This window comes from Amblyomma americanum, chromosome 1, assembly GCF_052857255.1.
Source record: "Amblyomma americanum isolate KBUSLIRL-KWMA chromosome 1, ASM5285725v1, whole genome shotgun sequence".
In the NCBI taxonomy this organism is placed as follows: domain Eukaryota; kingdom Metazoa; phylum Arthropoda; class Arachnida; order Ixodida; family Ixodidae; genus Amblyomma; species Amblyomma americanum.
Window position 1 is genome coordinate 4,412,871 of NC_135497.1, and position 18,243 is coordinate 4,431,113.

Consider the following 18,243-nt stretch of genomic DNA (forward strand, 5'->3'; position numbering starts at 1 on the left):
GAATCGTAGTCATGGACCCTTGGGAAGACCCATGTATTGACTGTGAAAGCCTAGACTTCGCCATTATTTTGCAGGTCGACGTCCTCGCCCATCATCACTGCATTGTGGCCGTCGAGCTGACTTTCTTTGTAGCGAGCAACCCTTTCCTCCTCAGCCTTCTTCAAGACATGTACAGCGTCCGTAAGGTGACCATCTCAGATGTACCGTGCTGTGAAGCGAAACTTCTTGAAGCCCTAAAGAAGCTTGCCAACCCCTCGGAGCAGAATTATTCAGACGCACGGGAACAATTTTTCTGCTTCTCTGTCAGACTGCCACTGTTTGTACTCCCTCAGGAGCAGAGCAGCGTAACCCTTACTGCCCTGGATGTCGCCGATCTGGAATTTAGCACCAGCTGCGCACGACAGTTGATAAACATACTCTTGCAGAATAACACCATCAGTGTCTTAACCGTCGGCTCCTGCGTGTTCACTTATGACTGCGTCGACCTCCTTCATGGCTTCGTCCTCTACCTGCAGAAACACCGCTCGCCGCTCAAGAAGCTGAATGTGCGAACACCCGAGGCCAGCATGCACGCACTAGAGTCTCTGGTCAAGGCCATTGCACAAACGACGACGCTAGAACAGTTGGCCATTGATATGGATACCTACGATGACGAAGACTAAGCCCTCTTATCCGAAGTAATCGCCCGGAACCGTACTCTGCGTACGCTATGTGTTACGTGGACGAGAAACTGCCACGTGTCCACCATCTTCTACGGCTTCGACCATCTCTCCGGAGACGCAGCCACAAGGATCGAGCCTTGGCTGTTAGCGCTGCCAGAAAACGCTACACTTTTGGCGCTGACCGTAGACGTCTTTGGTTTCTCAGAAGAGGAGTGCTGCGCGTTTTTTCTCGGCCTGGCACTCAACAAAGCTCTTCAAAATGTCGACATAAGCCATCTTCCAGTATGCGCTGACCTCAGGGAGATATGCCAAATCATTCGTGATTCCCGCTTGGTGAAGGCCATTCACATTGAAGATCACCACCTGAGCATCGGTAGCCTTTCCATGCTTCCCGAATGCCCGAGGCGACGTCCCTCACGGTCATCTCTTTCCACCTCAACAATTGGGAGATTTTGCGCGCAACCTTCGAAATCCTCGCCTCCTGCAATCACTTGAGTTCACTTCGCGTGTGCGTGCAATACTGCTTCCTTGATAAGATCCAGTCTGCCATGGCGGCCTATATAATGGAAGCAAGCACACTGAAGGAGTTAGAAGTGCGAAGTGTGCGTCTACGTCGATGTACCCGAGGTCGAATACCAGCAGCATGACCCTGACACCGAAAAGCTTCTGGCGAAAGCGCTGGCTTCCAACGTCAACCCCACCAGAATCACACTCAGAGAGCTGCGTCTGAGCGAAGACCACTGTGTGTTCCTTGCGAACGCTTTTGTCAACAGCCAAAATCTCTCCGCGCTCTCGTTCGCGGTGCCAAGCCGCGAAAGCAACACTGTCTTCTTGCAGACGCTGGTGTCGGGCATCGAAAGCAATCACCACCTGCTCCGCGTCGATCTTCAAAGTTGCAAAGGCCGTGATGCAGAGCTCGTCGTTATCCGGAACATCACGAGGCGCAACGCCAGCCTCGTCGCCAGAGCAGCCCGCTTCGTGACGGGTGACACGATCCTTAAGACGCACGCGCGGCCGATCTGGTGTCGGGACATGAAAGGATCCTCCGCATCGTTCAAGAAAATGTTGGCGTCGAAGCCAGTGAAGCGGCGACAATGCTGAGGCACGCCTTGGGGCTTCAATGTTTGACGGACCTCGACGAGCACATGAGACTGGCTGGCGTTGTCAAGCGACGGGTGCAGTGCATCGGAGGACTCTGGAGCTCCGTGCAAATCGACGACCTCAGGTGCCACTGCGGGATTCACATCCGGACATTTCTGATTGTGGCAGACGTTGTGGGCGCTGACTGCTCGTGAAGCTGTGATCGGACCTAGTATGGAGATCACCTTGCAACGTTGTACTTTACCTGGTTTGTATGAAAAAAATACACATGATTTTGATTAGTAAACATTTGTCTCGCTTGCATGTGCGCCACACTAAACACTGGGGGGTTATGTATGAAATGAAGGCCTCGAATCGGGCTAATGCCCACGCATGTGTGGTTGTGCGCACTAGACTTAATTGCTCTCAGATATATCAAGTGATCATAGTGTACAACTAGGTTACGAAAAGCATGACATTGCGGCACTACACCTAGAACGAGATCGAAATGCATTCTGACCCGCAGATGGTAATACAAGTGAGAACTGACTGCACCTCGAGAGGAATTAGACCGGCAGCGCACCTTCTCACATTTAAAGAGATATAGGTAACGTGCAAAAAAATGCGGACAAATTTTGGATAGCAAATAGTCAATAAAATAAATATAGTGATAGCCCGCAATGCTCAAAATCTCGCAACCCTAAATGTGCGTGGCATCCAGGCAGGGAAAGGACCACGCTTAATGGTTGCATAAAGGTGGATTTATCTGATCATATGCTGTGGCAAATACACCGCTATTCGCGTAACCTGCAAATAACTTTCAAATAACGTTTATTTCTTAATTTCTGACATCTTCGGGCGAGTAAGACTTGATGACTTAGACAGCCACAACTTTTCGTCTCAAAGAATTAGTAATTATTTTTTTCAGACATTTATCTGTTCACAATAATATGTGGAGACCTTCAGTGCCCTATTCAGTAGACATCACTTGAAATTTTATACATGAATTAAATAAATAATTAAGAAGTTTCTAGTTAAAAAGACTCACAACCAAGCTTAACCTCGTTCATATGTGTCATGGGCGACAGCCATGATATCACCGAATATGTCGCACCACAGACCTGTTTAGATCAGTGTATCAAGAGCTTGCGCGAACAACCTTCGTGGTCTTCTTTTTGAATGTCGGTTTTTTTAGCTCCATCACCAGAGCAGCTTCGTTTCGAAGTATGAGTATATCCTGTTGCCTATGGCCGGAATCTTGGGAACGAAAGCATCGCCCATGAATCCTAGCGTTTTTTACCAACAACAGCACTTCCAACTCATGAGACCGGAACTGCGAACTGAATGGTTCGTACATCAAGATTTGGCATCAATCAACGTGCGGTGACTCTGCGAAATGAGAATTATGAAGCAGTTTTGGCGCTGGCGCACTTTAATAGCTATGTCGGCTGCTTAGAAAATATGTCATGCTAATGCTGGTCTCTTCTTGACGGCAATTTTCAACCAGAACGCTTTCGAGGACTTCGCACGAAGCTAAGTAGGGTGCCAAGTCGCCGCATACCCTATTCTAAAATTCCAACAGTGCAGCATACTGAAAACATGGAGATAAAATCACACTGAAATAAAAACAAAAAAACTTGCGAACAGAATCTATTCGGTAAGCCACCAATGAAACTATTTCCACACTTGCTAAGACATCCCTGTCTTCAAGATACAGCAGTGTCTGCTCAGTGCAAATGAAGGCTTCCTTGTGCCAGATGGAAGTACCTTCTCATTACTGAACGTTACTCTCCACTTCCATGTGTACTGGGCAATTGTCAGCAACACTGTAGGTTGTGAACGCCAGTGTCAAATGTTCCGCCTGTGTGATCAGTGGTGCTCGCGTTATTTTATCACTATGAAATTATCTTCCTTCTGGCCTTCATTCGTTGTTTGCGCTTCGGGCAGCTACGTTTTCGAGGCGTATGATATCAGCCCTTATTGAAAGCACTTCTTTTTTGGTTTTTTTTTTACAAAGGGCATCTGTTTAAACCTGATATTGAAAATTGGGTTGAAAAAAATGAAAATTGGTTTTTGCCGAAAGAAAATAGCTCAGTATCTGTTTCGCATATTGGCGCACAGTAAACTAAAATGGTGTACTCTACCGAGATACAGAATCTAAGGGAGATAATGCATCGCCCTCACACTAACCTTTCCCCACAAAAGAACTAACACGAAAAAATTGGATATCTGATAAGATTCGATGTCAGATGACCCTTTTTCAAATTAATCCTACAACAGAAGACCCACCAGCAAGGAGTGCCTCCATGGGTGACGTGTCAGTAGCAAGCAATGCTAGCGCCACTGCGTGAAAGGCGCCGTTCCGACTGACTCCTTTGCGCCGCTCTGCCGTGTAGCGCTTGTAGAGATGGACCACAGCAGCGATGTCGCCCCAGATCATCTTTAACATGCGCAAGACCACGAGCACTGCCAAGCTCAGATCGCAGACCTATACGCAGGCCCCGAGAGTGTTGTCACGCACGAAGTTCCGCATGTGTGGTTCGTACTTCTCGTGGTGCATCTGAAAAAAGAGATGGCGCACAAGCCGATGCAAATTGTCGATCCTTGGTGCAATGACCATACAACGTGATATTTTTGAACTGTCACCTTTCTTCTGTTCATTGGTTACAGGAACGTTATTGTGCAAATGACTTGATTCTCTAAGGTAGACAAAATGACTGGGTATGTGGGTCTTATACCTGCCTAGACAAGCATCATGCCTCCCGATTAGGATCTATAACGCTGTAAACAACAATGATCGTTGTGCTTAGCACAACCACGCAGCCTTTAAAGCATGGTGTGCGTGTCAAATACCGCAAAAGAGCAACCATTAACCCCCAGCTTGTAAGCAAATATGTACACAGTGCGTGCAGTGTGTGAAGCTCAGTATGTCAGCATCCGCATCCCCCGATGCTCCTTGAGTTAAAAGCAATTGTTCCCTGCCACCTCGGTTTTACTCAAGCGCAAGAACTACCGTGACATTTTTTATTTCTTAGCACTGAAAGTGAAAATTTTGTCGTCGGTAGGCGCGTCAAAGAATTCGATCCTCGCTTAAACTCCGTTAGTTTCACTTTGTGCTTAAGAGGAGATTGGCGTAGGGCCGAATTTTTACTGTCTGCAGCTTAAGCTGTTAGCGCAGAGATTCGCTAACCCGGTAACCTAGCATGCATTGCGCAAGAAAACATTCTCCGACCACAGTGGTGCATATATATAATATACCTGGATAACCTCGGCGTGCTCTGACATGGCCAACATATCATAGAGATATGCGCACGCCTCGAAGATGTCTTCCTTCGACCGACCCGACGGCTTCCGGCACCACGTGGGAAGTGTACAGGTCTCCGAGCCGTATAGGTACGACAGCGTGCGGGGCAGGCACACGAGGTACTTGCTGTAGCCGTCGTACGCGTACAAGAACACCGCCATAGCAAAACGGTCTCGCATCATCTGAAGAAGCAACCAGCGCAACATGGCTTCATTAGGTAATGCCAAAAGAGCACCACTTATTCAGAGGGCCGCAAAGGTTACATCTCTCAGCAAAACTTAGTAGTTTTGCTGAGAGATGTGACTCTCCGTAAAACTTAAGCATAAAAGAAAGCAGCAGGACATTCCAAACAGATTGGCTCACATATTTTGTTCAACCCTTCCTGAATGATTGAAAATTCAGCTTCTTCTAAAGCAAGGTCGCAGTACAAACGTGATATCACAACAGTCTCTGTAAAGATAATCTCACCAGGATAGCTTCCAGGTAACAGGACAAGAAAATCAAAAGCAACGTTTTGGGCCAGTTGGCGATTAATTATCATTTCAGTTCTATACTGCATTCTTACATGAAGGCACAACTGACCAAAAGGAGACCGTAGAACCGCCAGTATTCGTCTGCATTTGAAGGAACAACAGGGCCGTACATAGAAATGAAACCCTTTTCTTATTTGCAAGAGGGTACAGTGGATAGACTATACGGGGCTATTCGTCCGTCTACCCTTCCTTCTGTCTTAGTCCGCGATCCATCTTCGCATTTCGCCTTGTCCCTGTGATAAGCCTACCCTTGTTCTTTCCTATCTTACGTTCTCAACCCATTTGGTAGAGAGAGGCTTGTAAAGTACATGGCGGTGGTTCCAGAATAGAGCCCAGGAGGCGGGATTCCTATCTGTCGACGTCGTGTCTCCGGGAGCGCCGCCGCTTAGGGTGGAGACAACCGCGCCGTTACCCCTTTAGCGAGTTCCCTTGCGGCGCCCGCCATCATGGAGCCCGACGCGCAGGCAGCACATGGGCAGAGCGCAACTGCCTGTCGAGTTCGAGGCGAAGAAAGGCATGCCGCGCTGAGATGATGATAACGTTTGTTGTGCACGGTTGGCCCTTTGGCCTAAGATGAAGAAAAATATAATTAACCATCGGCAGTGTAAAACATAACATAAGCATCCTATTTGCGTTGACACATGCACCTCAAAGCGGAGCATTGCTTACTTAGAAATTAAACTAGCTGTGCACGCACACATATACACAAAGACCCAGAACAACTAAGCGATAAACTCAGTGGCTATGTACGCGCCAATCAACTGTGAACCTCGCAGAAATGGTATTACTCGCACAAAACACATCAACTGACCTTGGGCTGTGTCTCAATAGAATTTTTGCCAGAGGGAGCAGTAGACGTTTGTCTTCTCTCGGAAAAACAAACAATCCTCAGCCATGTGGCGAGCGTTTCGTGAACAGGGCCACACAGCCCTGAGCGTTTTGCCCAAGAACGCCGCGCACACGTCTCTCCCACCCGCAGCGATGAAGCGTGCGGAGCCTAATGGCCATCGCCGCTTGGGAGGCAGCGTTGACCACTTCACAGAACAACACCGCACTTCCGAGGGGGCGTGCGCAATCAGGCACCCTAAATCTTTCATTTAAGCAGCCTCGCCAAAAGGACGAAAGTGGAGATTCATAAAAAACCGATAACAACACATTGCACAGTCATGCTGTGGCGTAACGAATAATTTCCTTGTTGCTGGACGTCGAACGGACCTTTTCAAGCTTTTTCAAATCCGCTTTTCAAGCTCACTTTCTTTCATTTTCTTTTTTATGCTCAAAATAGCTTGGAAGCAAATTATTTAAGATCGCTCGTGGATTCGTGTTGTCATTTCGATAGGAATTTTGGATGCGTAAGCTGACAATACCACTTAGAGAGATGCAAGAGGAGCTATTAGCCCTAACTAGAAGCTGTCGTTTTATGCCGTTGAGAGTACGGAACCACCCGTAAAAGCGAAAATTATTTACAACTCGCAAAAAGTTCTAAGCTGCTGTAAATAGCCATCTAAATGTAGCCGTGCAGCTATATGACACGTTGCACTCTTGAATTATTTTGAGCGCTTAAGTCAAGGCTTCCGCTGGCACTAAGTCCGGCTGCAACGTTGTCGCTTTGTGAGCGAAAAAGCAGATGGCCCACTTCTCACATAGGTCACGAGACATTGTGATGTCATCACAACGTGCTCGACCTGTCAGGTGGCAGCTACATAAAGGACTGGTCGTCAGAGATGGCTGTGTTTGAAACAGCTACCACACCATGTCAGGTTGCGCGTCACTTAACTCCTGCAACTATGTGCCAGGAGTTATATAAGAGGACTTCCCGCTTTATATCAATCTAAAGCACATAATGACCACGTCTGCGAAGCGATACGCAAGAAGACTCCAAGCCGCTGAAGGGGCTCATTAACGCTATCGCGTCATATCCTCGAGGCGGAGCTTCAGTGTTTCCTCAAGCCTTTGCATGTAAGTTAGGTCTAAAAGAGCAATGCGAGCCAGTTTTGCCACTCTTACCGCTATCTCCCAGGCCAGCAGGGGACCACTCGCCCTGAACGAGACGGCCAGCCACACCGTGTAGAGCAGCCTGGTCAGGACTAAGACGGCAAAGGATGCACTGTGCCTCCCCTTGTGTAGCGCCTCGAGACTCAAGTGCAGTACAACCTCGGGGCCGGCGAAGATTTAAGACTCGACCACAATCAGCGCTGGCACCTTCAGGTCGGTGAACAGCGGCAAGGCGGACTGTCGGTGGCGCATCATCCCACCCAGGAACACCACAAGAGGCAGGCCCTGTAGAAGTCGCAATAGGCGTGGCGGATATGCAGCGCTGTTCCAGGGAACTGAAGTTCCCAATGAGGATACATGCAGGGCGTCAAACGAACCCGATGTTCTGAGTGGAAATCCTAACAGAATGTGACGGACTGCGTAGAGTTCAATGAGAACAACTGCAAGGCAGAAACTCACCATACCTAAGTGTCACCTCAACCACAGAATATTTAGCTTGCATGCTAGCATTTCAATCGTCGTCGTACGTGGCTGTTATTCTGTGAAACACAGGCGCCTTTTAAGACGTGAATGAGTAAAAATGAACCACTGCAAACCTAAGATTGATCCAGATTATGTTTTCGGACAAGGTGTGCAAGAAAAAAAATTCTTTGCTGCTAGCCTGCGCGCTCTTCTAGCCACGTCAGTGTGTTGACTAGGGCAAACAATTCGGTATCTTTACACAAGGCTTCTTCGATATCTTCAGAGAAGCCTTCTTTGTGGTGTATTTTTTCTCTCTTTTACAGTCTTTTTTTTTTTCAGGAGATGAGAAGGATATAAATTACAGAAATTTAAACACGGTATTGGTGACGCAGCTAGGGGAGCGGCAAGTCTAAGGTTGCGAACAACATGACACACACAAGGGTTCATGGTATACGCGTGCACTTCAGGTCGCATTGTAGGCCAGAAACTAAAGGCGAAATAGTTATTCAAAGTCAAAGATGAAAAGGTGAGAACACTGCACTAAAAAAACCGTGAGTACTCTTATCAGGATATCAAGCTCTGGCGGTGAAGCACTTAATTCCACTGCGTCAAAATCTAGCGCAGCGTCCACATGTGTTAACGCGAGTTGGCAATAGTGGTGCGCTTTCCATGCCAGAATGAACTCACCACGAAGGCGATGGTGGATGCCAGGACTGTTGGCGTGACGGCCCCGTCGAATTGCAAGGACATCTTTCCGCCCAGGCGCACCATGTTACCAGAGCATCCTTCGGTGCGATTACTCCGTTCATCCCGGACCATACAGCAGCGCTTCTGCAGAGCCCACAACGCTACCTCCTTCTTGCTGTCAGCTCCAGACAACCCCTCCTGACGAGTCTGCGGGCAGAAGATGACTGCTTTTGGGACAAGACCACGCCCTTCATCGCAGTCCTCGTAATTTCCGTCGAAGACAGTCTGTAGCGCACCCAGGCTTTCAGTGACACCCACTTCCATACAAGGCGTGGAAACATGTGACGACCCTCCCTGACACATGTCGGTCATGACTGGCACGTCCATGCTTGTGTTCCTTGAGTCCACATGGTACGGCTTCATACGGCAGCGAATTTTGAGCAGATGACGGCAGGGAGGGGGGCACTAGAGTCTTATCCACTTTCTCTGGCACTCGTCGCCGCTCGCAACCCGACTGAGCCTCTTTCCTCTTCTTCACTGTTGTTGTTGCCCTCTGTTGGAATGGCACATACCGGCGGTGGAAAATTTGCGGGGTAAATTAACTATGGAAAGAAATATTTGAGTGTGATGATAAGAGACCGGAAGCGGGCGGAGTGGGTGAGGGAACAAACGCGGGTTAATGACATACTAATCAAAATCAAGAGGAAGAAATGGGCTTGGGCAAGGCATGTAATGCGAAGGCAAGATAACCGCTGGTACTTAAGGTTAACGGAGTGGATGCCAAGAGAAGGCAATTGTAGCAGGGGGCGGCAGAAAGTTAGTTGGGCGGACGATAATAAAACATTTGCGGGAATACGGTGAGCAAAGTTGGCATATAACAGGGTTAATTGGAAAGACATGGAGTGCCAAGCCTTTGCTCTGCAGTGGGCGTATTCAGGCTGATGATGATGATAAACTCAAACACGAGGTATATGTTTACTCACTTCTGTTAGGTAAGCATCGGTAAACTTTTTTGGATTCAAAATAGTTTAATCTCGAAATGCATAACGAACAAATGAACCTACATTAGGCAATGATTTAATAAGGTACAGGTACGCACACTGGTTTCAGAACGAGACTCCTGCAGGACGTTTCCACCAAAGGAGAGGAGAACATGAATACAAGGATGAAGCCCTGATCGAGCGAGGGGATCGCCAAATAAGTTCTTCTCCGAGACGAAAACCTGCGGAAACATAGGAGGAAGTATTCAAGCGATTCAGGTTTTTAACTTCGTTCACAAGGGTTCGACTATTGCCACAAAGATACAGTCTCGAAAAGATCGTGAAGCAACCTTGCTCTTTCTCTTATGTTTCATGGCAATGCCTATGCTTGAAACCATTCACAGATATTTTTCAGCGAATGGTACACCCCTTTATTTTACATTTTTTTTAATTACGAATCCAGACTGCCATGTTCGCTTGCTGGAAAATGACACTTTTATCTAGGAGGGTTTTAATGTGGGCGCGGCACATCGATGTGTAAATCTTCGAGCCACTGACCAGAGCACTGCTGAACCTGCAGCAGTGGTGTAAATCGGGGTGGGGGGAGGGGGCAGGGGTTCCTGGCCCCCCCTCTTCCCTTCGCTTAGGGCGGGGGGGGGGGGGGACACGGCATCCGAGTGCTACCAGGATAAGAAATTCAGGTTCTGAGAAATTCAGGATCAGCTTGTTGCTGTGTCATGTAATGTAACATGCAACAAGATTGGTGTAATGTTTACGGCATGCATGGTTGCTAAACAGCATTGTACCCCCTGGGACAGTAGAGACCACCATAACAGCAGAAACCTCCGTAACGTGTTTACCATTAGATTGCGTATCTGGAAATTCCTGTGATCACATTGACTTCACCTGCTGGCACACAGGGATTTGTGGGTCCTATCTTCACTTGCATTGATCCGATCTTTCAGTTCTGACGTAAATTGTGTCAGCTGTACAAATAACTGAGCATTCTATAACTGATAACTTCGCATGCACGGTTGCAAATGCGTGGCCGGATAGGACTACTGCGCGTGCGCAACAGGCATACAGCCTGCGTCAAAAATGTACATCCCAAGAAGTTTGCTTCTAAGCTGTTTAACGCGGCTCCCAAGAACATTTAGCAGTCCAAAGCTTGGGAGGATTGAGAGCATGAAGCCATTCTTCTTTCGAGATGTTACGGCCGCTGCGGATGTATAACTAAGCACGCTGCAGGCCTCGCAAGCAAACGCTTTGGGCTGTATACTTTTGACGGGGGCTGTACGTTAAACTGCTATACTTCTACGCTGGTATGTCTCCTGGGTGCTATATCGCTCTGTTGATGAACTGAACATAACCACCAGAATGCAGCAGCAAGAGCTTCACATACGCGTTTGCCAGCGAGAGCGCCTAGAAAACAGGCAGCATTACGAGAAATTCGGGGTCGGGTTCAGAGGGAGGCACTTGTGAAATATCTGCCGTCGTGAGCGCCACCGCTAGTCTTCCCTAGCGGCCGTCAGCTCTGTCTGGTGCTGTAGTGAAATCACGCTTAGAATGACTTGGTTTAGGAACGCCCATTTTATGAACTGTTAAAATACTTATGAAAAGCTTCATGAGGAATCCTAAGTACCTGCTAAAACTAAGCGCTCAAATTATCCGATCATTGTTTATTTTCTATAAGGAAAAAATTGCTGCCCAAATCAATCCGCTTATTATCCCTGAAATGCTACGACATTTATGAGCTCGTTGCAGGGCTGACCGCGGCGCAACCAATGTGGAAGCACTAAGTGCGCTACATCTCTAAGAAAGCCGCGTTTTGGCGGAATTGCTCGGCCAGCACTGCTCTTGACGCGTTGCGAGGGTGCGTGGAAGAAATGGTGCCGCTGGCATTGTAGAACAAGTTGCCACTTCTCGTTTGTTGCCACTTTGTTTCGATACGATCTCTATAAGTTGTTCCGTCGATGTCGTTTACAAAGACAGAATCACTCAAAAAAGACACGAAATAGTACATGGAGGCACTGTTTTCTTGAATGTCAAATTTGCCTTTTCTCTAATTGTGTTGTCTGCTCATTACAGTTTTTTTTAACAAGGCGGGTTCTGAAGATGGCATTTGTGTTTCCGGCTTCGAATTTTGTAGCGTGAGCTACACTGGCCGAGGTTAAGCAGTTTCGCGTGGTTCCTGGAGAGCCGTGCTGCGCATGTGCGAGGAGCAGTGACGTCACACGGCGGACAGCTGGCGTGCCGGAGCCGCCACCGCGCGCGCCTCACCCGTAATAGCCGATGCAGAGGCATTAGCACCGGCGCAGCCCAGCTGTGCGCCTCCGTTGCACAGTAGCCATCTGACGCTGCCCCGGAGCTGCTTAATAGCGCCTCTCATTTTGTGCGCAAGCACACAGGTGTCAGTGGGAGTGTACATATAGCAGGGCGTTTGCCAGTGTGGTATAGCCATGAAGAAGGAGAGCGAAATTGCTGCTCAGCGGCAATTGATGCTCAGGGGATCAGCGTAGCTCACGCTACGTCTATCCTGGCATATTCGAGCTAAGCCACTGCTAATTGGCTGACTGGAGGCGTTTCTTGAACCCAGCACCGACAGCAGATCCGACGTGAAATCTGATACGATAAAGTTATCGGTCAGCTTCTTCCCCGTGACACGCTCGTTGAGGGCGAGGACGAAGCCGACATACTCCGTGTAAGCTTCGCTCTCAGTCCAGCGGGTCTTGTCAGCCGGCGTCAGTACGCACGGCTGCGGCTCGGCGTACATAGGTTCTTCTTCGCTTTCTGACATCTTGTCAGTAGCAATGCTTCGACGTTCAATGGCTAAGAGCGCCTGGCTTCCCAAGCGACCACCAGACAACGAATCGTCTTCCTCGTGACTCATAAATCTGCGCTAGTGATAGTGTTGATGGCGATAAGCCCAATCGCACTAGAACTTTCTGGCGTACGCAGCTGACTTTGTCTACGAAGAATTTTAAATCCTCAGTAGGGATACTTAAATTTTCGTTGCGCATTTTATTATTTGTAAAGATGCGTAAGGCATTATTATACACGGATTACCACCTGGTAATCAAGTACGACAGCTAAACAATTTATACTGTCATTTATTTTGCGTGCCGCTTCGACTTCAACAATCGAATGAGGACTGTGACATCAAATTGTACTACGCTAGTCATGTGAGACACAAAAAAGTTTCCGATATAACCAGTCGCGACGGCTCAGTGTTTAGGGCGCTCAGCTACTGAACCGGAGTACCCGGTTTCGAACTCCACCGATGTGGGAGTGTTTCGATAGAGATGAAACGCAAAAGGCGCCCTTGTGCTGTGTGATGTCGGTGCACGTTAAACATCCCCAGGTGGTCCAAATTATTCCGGAGACTAGGGCACCTCCTTCCTTTCTTCTTTCACTCCCTCCTTTATTACTTCCCTCACTGCACGGTTTAGGTGCCCAACGAGATGTGAGACAGATACTGCGCCATTTCCTTTGCCCCCCTTCCTCCCGCCCCCCCCCAAAAAACAATTTTCAAGCCATCTGATGCTTCCTCAGTCGTTGTCATTCCGGCTCTTGAAGGAGGCTGGCTTCAACACTGCAGTGAATTAAACGATGAAGCAACGATTTTAAGGCGATTTTTCATGACGCAAGAGACACAAATATACTCTGACGTCACAGCCATCATTCGGCTGTTGAAACCGAAACAGGACAACGGAAAAAGTCGACTATAAATTTTTTAGCGGGCGTAATCGAATATCACATGGTGATTCATGCGTAGTAGTGCCTCCCGCATCAATATAGAGAAGAAAACATGACACCAAAATTAGGTGTCTATACTCCTTTAATGTTGCGCTTATCTACCATATTATACAAGCACAGATTGATGAGTGCTGCCTGTCAGGAGGCTATGCTGGCTGCACGCATATCGAGTAGCGTCTTCGCCGAAAGTAAGCGACCAGCCGCGGCGGGAGCGGGCTCGCAGCCGAGTGGCGGCGCTGCGGTCTCCGGCGCCGGCCGCTGCTCCCGTGTACTTGCAACCATATAGTTCCTTAGTGAAGCCTTGAGGGTAAGCTGGCGCCTTTTCACTTCATCCACCATGGACGCCCGACGCATGCTGGGAAGACAGATGCCGGATTGACATCTAGTGCCCTGTTGACTGTGTCTACTGGGGCAGGTGGCGAATTTCCGCCTCTCCAGCCGGTGTGGATTATTTCGGGCAGTCATGAGGGAAGGGGAAACTTCGCGGGGGAATGAGGCCGCGTGTGCGTTTCCTTAAAGGGGATGCTAAGATGGGCTGAGCGGAGCGGGCGTTAGAAGGGTGCCTTGTGAGGGATGTCCGGACGAGGTGTCTGAGAGAGGGTATAGACAGTGTGCCCTGCTCGGCAGGCATATTTTCGAGCTAAGGCGTCGGTGCGTAGTTATGTACCTGGACCTTCTGTACCTGTATCTCAGCAGAGAGGGCACGATCTGGTGGGGCGCAGCCTTAGCAACGAGTGGAAAAACAAGCAACTAATTAGGCTTTTAAAACTAATTGGAGCCGTTCGAGAGGTTAAATTTGGCTTTTGTTCGTGATGAGAAAAACCGATTAAATTGCGATCTTGTCTGATGTCCGAAGAAAAAAACAACGCCACTATTGTATTTTCGTCAGCAGCTATACCGTACCCTCAATACTGCGGCATCCTGCCTTCGTTTTCTTTGATGATGTAAGCTGTTTGCACTATCCGTATAGTCCTACACTTCAGCGTGCAATGTAAAGCGTAAGCCGCAATACATAACTCTTACCGAAATTTAATTTACATTACCCTGATATATTTAAATTAACCAAATTACAAAATGTCGCACAAAATATCCTTGAAGGCGACTAAGAGGTGTGCTAAGGTAAATTGTTCGAGAGAATGGGGGAACATCAGTGTGGCATCACGGTTTTAACAAGCAGTGCTTTTACATAATCGAAGAAACCAGGAAGGGTCGAAGACGATTACCTAAGGCTTAGACGAAGTGTTCACTTATGCCTTTTCTTTGTCTTCAGCATTATTGACATGGAATTAAAGGTCCGTGAGCCCACCGTACAAGTGTGCCTGTGTGCAGCCTAACTACGTGCGTTTCAAACTGCAATTCATACGGTTCGCTGGTTCAATAAGGACCAGTAATTGTTTTCCCTTGCTTTAAACACCAGGCGCTGTATTTTTAAATCTGTTGAGGGAAGGGTTATTCTAGTGCAAACAACCACCCATGCGTTGGCATAACCCTATTCGAGGCCTTCATTTCATGCATAACCCTCAGTGTTAAGTGTGGTGCACATGTAAGCGAGACAAATGTTCACTAAATAAAATAGTCGTTATTCGCTTCATAATAACGAGGTAAAGAACAACGTTGCCAGCTTACCTCCAAACAATGTCCGATCACAGCTTCACAAGCAGTCAGCTCCCAAAACGTCGGCCACAGTCAGGAATTTGCGGATGTGAATCCAGCAGTCGTAGCTGAGCTCGTCGAGTTGCACTGAGCTATCGCGTCCGCGAACCCGTCGCTTGACCACGCCAGCCAGTCTCATGTAGTCGTCGAGACCCGTCAAACATCGAAGCCCCAAGGCACGACTGACCATCGTCGCCGCTTCCCTGGCATCGACGCCAGCATTTTATTGAATGATGCTGAGGACCCTTTCATGTCCCGAGACGAGCTCGACCGCGCGTGCGTTGAAAGGATCGTGGTCACCCATCACGAAGCGGGCTGCTCTGGTGACGAGGCTGGCGTTGCGCCTCGTGATGCTGCGAATGACAAGGAGCTCTGTGTTACGGCCTTTGCAACTTGGAAGACCAACGCGGAGCAGGCGGACCAGCGTCTGCAAGAAGGCCTTGTAGCTATCGCGGCTGAGCACCGCGATCGAGAGCTCGGATAGATTTTGGCTGTTGGCAAAGCTGTTTGCGAGGAACTCACAGTTGTCTTCGCTTAGAGGCAGCTCTCTTACTGTGATTCGGGTGAGGCTGAGGTTGGATGCCAGCGCGTTCACGAGAAGCTTTCCGGCGTCAGGGTCATGCTGCTGGTCTTCGAGTTCGGGTTCATCGACGTAGGCGTGCACTTCTAAGTCCTTCAGTGTGCGTGCTTCCATTATATAGGCTGCCATGGCAGCTTGGATCTTATCAAGGAAGCAGTTCTGCAGGCACACGCGAAGTGAAGTAACGTGATTGGAGGAGACGAGGATTTCGAAGGTTCTGCGCAAGATCTCCGAATTGTTGAGGTGCAAAGAGCTGACCGTGAGGGGCGTCACTTCGGGCATTCGGGAAGCATGGGAAGGCTACCGATGCTCAGGGGGTGATCTTCAATGTGAATGGCCTTCGCCAAGCGGGAATGACGAATGATTTGGCATATCTGCTTGATGTCAGCGCATGCTGGAAGATGACTTATGTTGATGTTTTGGAGGGCTTTGTTGAGTGCCAGTGCGCGAAAGAACGCGCAACACTCCTCTTCTGAGAAACCCAAGAGGTCTACGTTCAGCGCCAAACGTGTGGCGTTTTCTGGCAGGGCTACCAGCCACGGCTCGATCATTGTGGCTGCGTCTCCGGCGAGAAGTTCGAAGCCGCAGCCGTTGATGGACAAGACGCAGTTTCTCGGCCACGTAACACTTAGCTTACGCAGATTGCGGGTCCGGGCGATTACTTCGGCAAAGAGGGCTTTCTCTTCGACATCGTAGATATCTATATCGATGACCAACTCTTCTAGCGTCGTCCTCGGTGCAATGGCCCTGACCAGAGACTCCCGTGCACGCTTGCTAACCTCGGGTGTTCGCACTGTCAGCTTCTTGAGCGGCGAGCGGTGTTTCTGCAGGTAGAGGACGAAGCCATGAAGGAGGCCGACGCAGTCATAAGTGAACACGCAGGAGCCGGCGGTTAAGTCACTTATGGTGTTATTCTGCAAGAGTATGTTTATCAACTGTCGTGCGCATCCGGTGCAAAATTCCAGATCGGCGACATCCAGCGAAGTAAGGGTGATACTGCCCTGCTGCTTAGGGATTACAAACAGTGGCAGTCTGACAGAGAAGCAGAAGTATTTTTCGCCTTCGTCTGAATAATTTTGATCTGAGGGGTTGGCAAGCTTCTGTAGGGCTTCAAAGACTTTCGTTTCACAGCACGGTACATCTGAGATGGTAAGCTTCCTGACGCTGTACTTGTCTTAAAGAATGCTGAGGAGGACAGGGCTCCTCGCTACAAAGAAAGTTATCTCTACAGCCACAATGCAGCGATGATGGGCGAGGACGTTGCGCAGCAGAATCCTGGCGAGGGTTTCACAGTCAATCCTTGGGACTTCCCAAGGGTTCATGAGCAGGGCCTTCGGGGCAATAGCGATGCCCAATTCCCCCAGGCCATTTTCCTCTCTTATCTGAAGGCCTACGTTCCAGAGAATCTTGTTATACTCGGCAACACGACGAACCAGCTGACACACTGGTGCCGCTTCACTTCTGGGGCAGGGCAGGGTTAATAGCGAGCGTTTTTCTGACACAGATGGCTTTTCAGTCGTCATGGCACATTTAGCGGAGTGCTCTTCTGCTTCGATTCAATGTGGGGATTTCAGCGCAGGATACGTTTCCGCTTCAAGACTGGAAAAGAAAGAATAAATATATATACGCGTTATAACGAAACTGTAGTAAAGGGTCAAAGATGTTATGTCAACTTTACAAAGATAAGAGCAAGAACAGCAGACGCAGCTCGCAGTGGCGTAGGTTCAGATAGAGAGGCGAAGTAAGCATTTGCTGATCAAGTGTGACTGCGATTCTCGCAAACATGTCTAATTAGATGTCAGTGAGACAGACTTCTGTCCTTCAGTGGAATTACACTGGCGTTGTGACGGCCTTGTCGAGCATTGCGTTGTGCATTACGGTGAAAGTTGGCTGCCTGATTTTAAACTGAGTACAAACTTGGACCTTACTGACGCGATCTGAACGTCAATGAATGAAATACCTTTACTCCACCTCGATACTTCTTGCAGCGAACTGTAAGCTACGAACGCGAAGTGACAGCATCTATTAGGGCAAGTTAGAGGTTTGGTTGCTACGGTTCGATAAACGCTGCTCTTTACTTTCTTCAGCTCACTTCTCCAGCCTTTTCTTTATTGCTTACTCTTTCTCTCTTATTTCACTCGCATCGTAATCCGTTCCTTTAGGGCGTGGTTGAGGCGTCCTTGGAAAGCGATGCCTTTCCTTTTCTGAAAACTAGTTTTAAGAAACTGGCTAGGCCCCGCCGCGGTGGCTCAGTGGTTAGGGCGCTCGACTACTGATCCGGAGTTCCCGGGTTCGAACCCGACCGCGGCGGCTGCGTTTTTATGGAGGAAAAACGCTAAGGCGCCCGTGTGCTGTGCGATGTCAGTGCACGTTAAAGATCCCTAGGTGGTCGAAATTATTCCGGAGCCCTCCACTACGGACCTATTTGTTCCTCTCTTCTTTCACTCCCTCCTTTATCCCTTCCCTTACGGCGCGGTTCAGGTGTCCAACGATATATGAGACAGATACTGCGCCATTTCCTTTCCACCAAAAACCAATTATTATTATTATT

The 18,243-nt window shown here is 48.7% G+C and overlaps 1 protein-coding gene across 5 annotated transcripts; it reads right to left on the bottom strand.

Annotated features, from left to right (window-relative positions):
- Nucleotides 1-4,186: 4,186 nt before the first annotated feature.
- LOC144130209 (uncharacterized) lies at nucleotides 4,187-15,206 on the bottom strand. 5 transcript variants are annotated; one of them, XM_077664206.1, is made up of 6 exons: nucleotides 15,086-15,206; nucleotides 9,823-9,945; nucleotides 8,724-8,930; nucleotides 7,587-7,859; nucleotides 5,001-5,228; nucleotides 4,187-4,302 (listed from the first exon to the last, which is right to left on the bottom strand). In XM_077664206.1, exons 5-6 carry the CDS (start codon nucleotides 5,226-5,228, stop codon nucleotides 4,231-4,233), a joined length of 300 nt encoding a protein of 99 aa, XP_077520332.1. In that variant the 5' UTR covers nucleotides 7,587-7,859; nucleotides 8,724-8,930; nucleotides 9,823-9,945; nucleotides 15,086-15,206; the 3' UTR covers nucleotides 4,187-4,230. The 5 variants fall into 5 exon arrangements, with proteins under 5 accessions (XP_077520332.1, XP_077520326.1, XP_077520336.1 ...); XM_077664200.1 differs by having other exon boundaries at nucleotides 8,724-9,276; XM_077664210.1 differs by lacking the exon at nucleotides 9,823-9,945.
- Between the last annotated feature and the right edge of the window lie 3,037 nt (nucleotides 15,207-18,243).

Bases quoted from the DNA above. Each gene is read 5' to 3' on its own strand.
- LOC144130209 (XM_077664199.1), bottom strand. From the start codon at position 9,146: ATGAAGCCGTACCATGTGGACTCAAGGAACACAAGCATGGACGTGCCA. The intron at 7,860-8,723 runs GTGAGTTCATTC...CGACTTCTACAG, and splicing joins CATCCACCATCGCCTTCGTG to GGCCTGCCTCTTGTGGTGTT.